We start from the raw sequence: 8,793 nt of genomic DNA on the forward strand, positions 1-8,793 counted from the left end.
TAGCACGGCCCTGGCCAGGGAGTCCCTCCCCTCCCCAGGCCACTGTGCTCCTGGGACCTGAGTGACCATCTCCCCACAAGGCTCTATGAGTGTCTGGACCAGGGGAGGGCTTCAGGAGGGCTCTGGCCCCTCTGCGCCCCCCGGCTGCCCAAGAAGCACCCCGTCCATCCGGGATGGGGTCCAGCCCAGCTGTGAGGGGCAGGCTGGCAGGCTTCTTTGCACTGAGGGGCGCTCGCTGCCCCTCACATCCCTGACAAGTGAGCAGACCCACAGATCCACAGCGCCGGGCCGTGGTTCAGGCCAGCGAGGAGCCTGACGGCTGTGCCCCCTCCTGGCCCCAGCCAGCCCTGGCAGAGGTTCGGAGGCTCCTTGCCCAGCCCATGTGACCAGCAAGGCCCTCGAGCCTCTGGAACCTGGGTCTGGAGGTTCTGAGGCTGCACAGGGCAACCCGGGAGCCGGCCGCCCTGCTGGGCCCCGCTTGGCTGTGGTGGGACCGTGAACCGTGGCAGGTGCACAGGCAGGCAGGATGGGCAAGCCGGAGGTAGGGATGGGAGACACTTACTCCTGAGCTCCTGGGGCAGGAGAGAGTGAGGGCAGGTAGGCAGAGGCGGCAGAGTCTCTGGGAAGGAGTGCGGGGTAGGGGTCGCAGGGCCTGCTCTGGGTGTGCTCCAAGGGGGCCTGGGTCCTCTGCTCCCGTGTGAGGCAGCCTGGGAAGCCTCAGAGCCTTGGCTGGCCCCCAGGATTTCTGCCTGGACAAGGAGGGTGACCTGGAAGTGGGAGCTGGGCTGCGCTGCCTCCCTATCACCGTGCTCCTGCTCTCTGTGGCACTCAGACTCTGTGCTCCTGTCTGCAGGCGGGCAGGGCTTGGGCAGCGGGTGGTGCCGCCGCCCCCAGAGAGGCCAGTCCTGCCAGGCCCTGGCCACTCAGGGAAGCAGAGGGGCCAGCCTCGGTCTCCCCACTGGCCCAGAAGCATCCCTATCCCAGAGGCCCCCTTTTGGGCTGATCCCTCATGGGCCGGGACCACTCTGTTGCCAGGTGTCCCCGTTGGCATGGTGGGCTATGATCATGCAGGTGTATGAGCCGGATGGGGTGGGGATGGTGCTCTGGCTGGTGATACTGGGCCAGGACGCCCGTGTCCTGAAGTCCTGGCCTCTGGGGTCACCTGCCCTTGGCCTTCTGTGCCAGCCCAGGTGGCTCCCAGGACACCACTAGCCTCGGGGACTGGGGAGCTGAGAAGGCAGGTGGCTCAGTGCCCAGGCAGCCTTGGAAGCACTGGGTGGCTCAGCCCCAGAACCGGCTACTGTGGCTCCTCGGGCCCGGCCCACCCCTTCTGATAGGGAACTGGACCTTCCTGCCAGCCGGGCACCCCTGGACACGGCTGCACGTCTGATTCTCTCATGTTTGTCATTGGCTGTGAGGTCCTCCAGCTTTTGGTCAGTAGCTACTCACCTGCCCCAGCCCTGCCTGTCTTGGGCCATCCTGGGGCCCAGACCCTCCCCACACTGTCTACAGGTCCCCGGGCCTCTGAGTAGGGCCCTCATCATGTGCTCTGGTTGTGGGCAGTGAAGTGAGCTCTGTCTTTGTGTCTCTCTAAACAGGTCTTCACACAATGAACTAGAAAAGCACAGGTAAGTGATCTCCTGTTCCCCATGCTCTACCACGTGAGCCGCCTGATACATCCCACCCACCCTTCTGCTGCGGGGATGCTGTGGCCAGCCCCCACCCCCTCTCCCTGCCTCTGTGTCCTGGCTATGGCTCAGCATGCTGCCGGGCTGTGCCATCATCTTGGGAAGGGGCCTTCTTGACGGAAGAGGCTAGGCTCTGCTCTCAGGCATTCCCATGCTAGCAGGCAGGTGTGTGGGGGACCAGCCCCTGCTCTTGGAAGCTCAGCCTGGGGTCCGGAGCCAGGTGGGGGTCAGTGACTTGGGGCAGGGCCCTTTGTGCTGTGTGTCATTCAGGGCCGGCTCCCTGGAAGAGGAGCTCCATCTGTTTTGGGGTGTCTGAGCCCTTTTGGGAGCAGGTCCTTAGCCCTTAGGATGCTGGCCTGCCACCAGGAAGGTTCAGCCCTCTTGGACTGGGACCCCTTGTGCCCTGGGGCCTGCTTTCCAAAGAAGTTCCCAGTAGAGTCTTGTCCACAGGCAGTGGGATGGGCAGCCAGTGCCTGGCCACGTGGGCCTGGTGGGAAGCTCTGGCCCAGGGCAGGATCCAGGGGAGTCCACTTCATGCCCACCCATCGGCCCCAGGGATGGGTCCATTTCTGGTCCTCCTCTGAGGAGTTGCGGGGCTTGCAGTGAGAAGGAGGAGGGGCAGCATGGCTGCCCGAAGAGCCTCTGCCCCCCAGCCCTAGTCCGCCCAGGGCGCTGTGCTCTTGACTGCCATCCTCTCTCCCTGGCTGGCTCAGCCTGCTGCTCTAGCTCCGGGCCTCCCTCTGCAGTGGGGACGAGGTGCGGTGGACAGGTGTCCTCGTGGCCGATCGCAGCCAGGCTGTGTGTGTGTGCAGGAGCCCTGAAGCCAGGCCCAGGGGTGACTCCCAGAGAGATGCTCACGGTGGCTTTCTCCTGACCTTTGCTCCCATCTCCGGAATGGGCCAGTTCTTTCCTCCTTTCTTGGCTTGGGATGGGGTGGGGAATGGGGGTCTGCACACAAGATGAGCTCTCCCAGGCTGCCCTGGAGCTCGGCCAGCCCTGTGTCCCCCACCCCCACGTCTGCACCCACGGCAGCGCCAGCTTCTCCCCTGGGATCAGGGCCTCTGCTGGGCGGGCGCTGAGTGGGGACAGAATGCTCTGTTCTCTGGAGGAGCTGCACTTCCTGGACTGTTCCTGTGCGTTTGGGGGATTCCTGAGAGAGCATGGAGGTGGGGCAGGTGCAGGGGCCTCTGTTCCTGGCTGGCCCATAAGCAGGTGTGGTCCGCCCTGAGGAGCCCGCAGACCTGGGGCTTGGGACCCTGTTGGGGCCCTCGGTCACGGCTGTACCTGTGGGTGCCTGATGCTGACGCCGGACGCTCCTGGTCGCTGGCCACAGGAAGGGCCATGTGCCGTCCCAAGGAAGGAAGGAAGCACCTGGCTGGGTCACCCGGCCGGCCCCAGGGAGGTTGGCCCTGGATGTCGCCTTCCCTGGGAGGCATGCCACGTTGGGCCTGCGGGACTTCCCCTTGCCGGTGCTCGGAGCCCACTGGGAGCCAGTGGCCCACCCTAGGCCCACCCTAGTCTGCCCTGTTCCTCCTCCCCTCCCTCCCCTTCTGCTCAGGCAGCAGCTCCAGCTGGTCGGCTCAGGCCGGTGCTTGGCTCCTGACCCCGGGGACTGGGGTTTGCGACGGCCATGTGTTCCCACCCAGGCTCAGCTCCAGGCTTTAGCTTTTGTAGGGGGGAGGGGGCCCTCAGCATCCCCCTGGTGGGGCGGGACCCATCACAAAGGCCAGCCCAGGGCCCTCAGTGGAGCTACCCACTTCTCCCCAGCATGGAGATGGTTATTCGGGTCCTGGGTGGATCCTTCCGAGGAGGCCTCCTGTGCAGCTGCCCCGTCTGCCTGATGCAGCCACGCGAGACCTCACAACAGCTAGGAAATACAGGGGGACAGGGACGACCGGGCTACCTCGCTCCCCGTCCCACCCCCTGAGGAACCACGGGTGGGTGTCCTTGTTGCCTCTTCCCCGCAGCCAGGCTTGGGGAGGTTCAGAGCGTGGCTTTACCTGGCGGCTGGGGGACCTGGGTCCTCTTCTGAGGGGCAGGGGGCTCTCGGTGAGAAGCTGGGTAGGCCTGCGTCAGGGCTGGGCTGTGGCCAGACGCATGGGCAGGAGCTGCCGTTCACAGCGATGCAGGTCTGCACAGGGTGCCTTCAGGAAGTGGCGGGTTTTCAAAGCTCCCAGGAATGCTGGGCGCAGCCGAGGGGCACTGGCGCAGGGCTTGGGCACTGTAGTTGCCTCAGAGGAGGGCCGAGCGGGAGCCCAGTGTAGCCCGGGTCCTTGGCACCCCCTCCAGCTCCAGGGGGATGGTGGCGATGCCCACTCCCCACAGGGGTGGGACCCTGGGGCTCAGATGGGTGGGGGCCTGCCCGGGGCCCCACCGGAGCTGGTTCCCAGCCCTGCAGCCCCGCTGGACGCTCTCCGGGAGTTGGCTTGGCATGTGGTCCAGTGTTGAACATAGCACGGCTGCAGCCGGCGACCTCTCTTTGTCTCTTGAGAAGCCTCTGCTTTATGATTTCTAACGCGGCTTGTTCATGGACGTGCGAGGACCCCGCTGTGCCCCACCCCAGAGACAGCATCCTAGGCAGCGGGGGTTGGGGGGGGGGCGGGGGGCAAGCCTGCATTCTCCTTCTCCATGCGGGTACTGAGGGATAAGAACAGAACTTCGTTACCTGCTATTTCCTAACTTGACCTTTCCCTGGACACCCTGCGGGCCCCGTCCACCCGTGTCCGTGCATTCTCCTCGTCCCCTAGGCCGGGTGCCCGCACAGGACATGCAGCTGTACCGCAGGGTTCTGAGTGATGGCTCTCCAGTAAACACAGACGGTGCTGCAGTCTGCTGGGTCTGGTGCTGGGGGGTAGATTTGTGGGGCCGAAATCCTAGACCTAGAAATGCCGGTTGAGGGCTTGAGTCGCCTTGGTGGCCCTTCAGAACTTACATCCCACCGGGGAAGTCGGAACTGCCTGCTGGCCAGCTCGACAGCTAGTCGCACCTTTTCATTTCAGCCCAAATTACCATCTCCTCGGTAAGCTTTCCTTTTCTAGATCGCTGCCAGATGGAGTTGGTTTTGTGTTAGGTTAGCTGTTTGTGTTCTGCCACTTGCCTGTCTGTGTCCTTTGCCTGTTTTCACATTAAGATACTCCTCTTTTTAATTTTGGTGTGTATGAACTCAAAATGGCATGAATACTAACCGTTTGTCTTTTACGTGTATTGCAGATGGTTTTTTTGCTGTTGTTTGTCTTTTACATGTGTTTTTTCTTTCATGTACAAATATGTCCTTTTCTGATTGTAAAAGTATTATGTGGGTTTTTTAGCGTAAAAAGTCTGGAAAATACGGAAAACGCACAAAAGCCAAAGAAATAAACGTTGCCGACCGCGCCACGTGGAGACGCGTGCTTCCTGCTCTTCGTGTCCCGTGGAGTCTCTTGTGTGCGTCTGTTGCTTTATTTTTTGACCCTATCTTGGGTCAGTTGTCACATAGGTGGTTTTGTATTCTGATATTTTCACTTCTGTTCGTGATGTGAAAACGTGGAATATACTGAAATGATGATATGCTTGCCTCTGGGTGGTAGAATTTGGGGGGTACTTTTCATTTATTTTTTTCTTTTGATTTGCATCTTCCAATTTTCCACAAAGGTCACGTACTGTGTATGTACTCAAATGGTAGATTGTAAGAATTGCCACTCATAGATGAGTGGACAAGGGACCCCCGCTTGTGAACTTGGTGCAGGTGGTGGGTCGGGGGTCTCTGATTGTGAGCTCTGCTTGAGCACATAGCGCCATTCGCTGGGAGGGCTTTGCGCCTCCCGCCCCACAGTCCCAGCACCTTGGAGGTGGGGAGGCTGAGGCTGCCGGACCCTGGGGGCCACGCGGCAGTGAGCCCCCTGGTGTGCCCCCTTCCGCAGCCCTGTGTGAGCGTGGGGCAGGGCTCCTCTCTGAAGATCCTCCAGCCTTGAGGTGGACCCTGGGGCCCGCTCGGAACGCAGATCCCTGGTGTTCAGGCTTCAGGCCCCTGCTCTGCCTGGCCTGGTGGCCGAGTGCAGCCTCAGTCTCGTGTTCGAGAAGTTCTTTCTAAGGTCAAACTCGGGTTCACCAGGAAAACTCTAGGCCCCGGGTGCCAGGGGCTGGGGTGCCGGGGAGGAGGAGCTTCATCAGCAGGGGGGTGCCGTGTGGACGTGGGTGGCAGATGTAGCGCCCTCCTCCCGTCGGGTGGGGCTGTTATCGCTGCTCTGCAGATGGGCTGCTGCCCTGCACTGAGCTGCCCGCTCCTTCCCTACGCTTCGGGGGGCCCCCTCTGTCCTAGGGACATGGCCATTGCCGCCCGATTTCCTTCCAGAGTCTAAGGGAGACTGGATTTGCCAGGGCTTTGGAACATGGGGGTTGACAGGGGGGCCGCCAGGGTTGGCGCCCTCGCAGGGAGGAGCATGCCGACACTGGAGGTGGGGCGCAGCGGATCGTCAGAGCCTCGCGGGGGAAGCCTGCCGTGCGCCCTCGCGGTCCTCTTCTGAGAGCTTCGCCTAAGCAGGGCAGCTTTGTTTGGAAACCACCTGGGCAGCCTGCAGGGGCTCCGGGGGGTCACGTGCCATCAGCGTGCTTTGGGGGTGAACCTTGGCCGCCCTGTGCCCCGTGGCCTCTGCAGACCAGGTGGGCCAGGGAAGAAAGGCACATCTCGGTCGCAGCTCCTCGGCCCGTGTGTGAGCAAATGCTGCCGTCTTACGGCGCCAGTTCCATGGAAAACTGCTTTCATCTGCGAGGACGCGGGGGCAAAGTCTAGGGCGAAGCACCTTCCAAAGGGGTCCCAGGTCGAGTGGGCGGGGTCTGTCCTCGGCCTTCCCTGACTTGGGCGGACTCATGTTTCTGTGGTGACGACAGTGAGCAGGGAGCACCCTGCACTTGGCGAGGTGGGGGACGGAAGGCTTGTCCGGGGCGTCCCTGATCTCCGCCTGGGAGAGCGTGACCAGCGCTCTGTGCCTCTCCCCCTCAGAGTTTCCCCCCACCACCTTCCGGACCCCACTGGAGAGGGTGGGGAACAACAGGGTGAGCTGGGGCTCCGGGAGCCTGGCTGTAGCACTCGGAGGCTCTGGGGGCCATGATGGGCTGGCTGGCCACACGGGCCCAGCCACAGGCCCCGCCCTTTTACTGGGGCCTCTGGAGGGCCGTGGGTGCCAGGCTGCTCCAGGGGGCTGGAGGCGCTGCCCTCCGGGCTGTGCCGCCCCCGCCTGACCGTTCCGTCTCTGGTTCTTTCAGACGAGCCAAACTCCGGCTCTACCTGGAGCAGCTCAAGCAGCTGGTGCCCCTGGGCCCTGACAGCACCCGCCACACCACGTTGAGCCTCCTGAAGCGTGCCAAGATGCACATCAAGGTGAGCAGGGCCGCGCCCTGGGGAGTGGCCAGAGGGCCTGAGGGTGGGGCGGGGAGCCCCCATCCAGGCCGGTCCCCATGCGCCCCCGTCCAGAGTGGCCAGAGGGCCTGAGGGTGGGGTGGGGAGCCCCCGGCCAGGCCGGTCCCCGTGCGCCCTGGGGAGTGGCAGAGGGCCTGAGGGTGGGGTGGGGAGCCCGCCCTGCAGGTGCACAGCGGGCCAGGGTGGGGGGCACTCTGGTGGGTGAGGGGCACGGCAGTGGGAGCCGCTGAGGGTCGAGGTAGCGGCAGGCGCAGGCTGGGTTTTGTGGGGTGGGGGTGGGAGGCGGGGGTGGGCTGCACGTCGCCCCCCCGGGCCCTGGGGGGTGAAGGAAGGCTGGGGCTCCTTCCATGCCGATGCCACCGTTGGAGGCTGGTGGGAAGCAGACGGCCCTGGCGAGTGGGGAGTTTATGGGGCGGGGGGTAGGGGTTGCTCTCCAGGGGCTGGCGGTGGGGTGTCGACTGAGTGAGACGCTGCCTGGGGCTGGCCCCCTAAGTCTTAAGACTGAGACCTACTGGCTTGGGGGTCTAGGGACACTTGGGCCAACCAGGGAAGGTCTCAGTCCTCCCGCCGGGCCCCTCCCGAGCCTGAGCAGGTGTGGGCTCCCCCAGGCAGGGCGGCAGGAGCACTGAGGGGGCACAGCCGGTGCCCTGGGCCCCTCACGGAGAGGCCGCGGCTCAGTGCCTGGGAAGGTGTGGAGCAGTTGGGCCGGCAGGGTGGCCGGATTGAGCAGGGAAGAGCCCCTGTGGGCAGGGCTGTTGTCTGGGACGGGTGCCAGGCCATGGCTGGGCAGCGCTGTCCCGGGGCTTCAGGCCCACACGTGACTCGGTTTGGCCAAGCTGGCTGGTGGCTGTAGGCCTTCTGGAGCTGGTCAGCAGACGCAGAGCACGGGGCTGGGAGGCGGCACCTACATAAACTCGCGGTGGGCGCGAGGAGGGGGTGCATCAGGCCTTTGGGGCCCAGGCCGAGTGGGGGATGGGGACCTGCCCTGGCCCTTGTGCCCTGGCACGTCCCGGTGGCCGGGGGTGCCCCGTCCCGGGCTTACAGCTCCCGTGCCCCCAGAAACTGGAGGAGCAGGACCGCCGGGCGCTGAGCATCAAGGAGCAGCTGCAGCGGGAGCACCGCTTCCTGAAGCGGCGCCTGGAGCAGCTGTCGGTGCAGAGCCTGGAGCGCGTGCGCACGGACAGCACAGGCTCCGCCGTCTCCACCGATGACTCGGAGCAAGGTGGGGACGTGGGGGCCACCTGCAGGGGCTTTGGGCATGGGCGTCGTGCAGCCCTGGGTGGGAAGCTGGGAGGATGGGGCCAGCCTGGTGGAGGCCTGGGGGAGGATGGGTCGAAAGTCCCCAGCATGTCAGAGGCACGTCAGGGCCCCTGTGTGAGGTGGCAGAGGGGACCGGATGAGGAAGGTGAGGCGTGGAGGCCAGGTGACCTGCCCACGTGAGGGCCAGAGCTAGGCTCGGGCCCGGCAGCGTGCCTTGGGAGGCCTGGCTGGCACTGGCACGGCGTCTGACCGCACCCCGTCTGTTCTCTGCAGAAGTGGATGTAGAGGGCGTGGGGTTCGGCACCGGCGAGCTGGACAGTGTTGGCAGCGGCAGTGACGTGGACGACCACTACAGCCTGCGTGGCGGCTGCAGCCACGGCAGCTACGGGCCGCCCTGCAGGCGGCCTGGCCGCCCCGGCCTCTCGTAGGCCCTGCCCTCTGCTCCTCGGC

At 64.4% G+C, this 8,793-nt stretch overlaps 1 protein-coding gene across 1 annotated transcript; it reads left to right on the top strand.

The window, feature by feature from the left end:
* Positions 1 to 526: 526 nt before the first annotated feature.
* On the top strand, positions 527 to 8,771 carry MXD4 (MAX dimerization protein 4). The gene is made up of 6 exons (XM_007451698.1): positions 527 to 541; positions 741 to 898; positions 1,599 to 1,628; positions 6,930 to 7,044; positions 8,143 to 8,305; positions 8,617 to 8,771. The coding sequence occupies exons 1-6, from the start codon at positions 527 to 529 to the stop codon at positions 8,769 to 8,771; spliced, it is 636 nt and encodes a 211-aa protein (XP_007451760.1).
* The last annotated feature ends 22 nt before the right edge of the window (positions 8,772 to 8,793 follow it).

Source organism: Lipotes vexillifer, unplaced genomic scaffold (assembly GCF_000442215.2).
Source record: "Lipotes vexillifer unplaced genomic scaffold, Lipotes_vexillifer_v1.1 scaffold2108, whole genome shotgun sequence".
Lineage (NCBI taxonomy): Eukaryota > Metazoa > Chordata > Mammalia > Artiodactyla > Lipotidae > Lipotes > Lipotes vexillifer.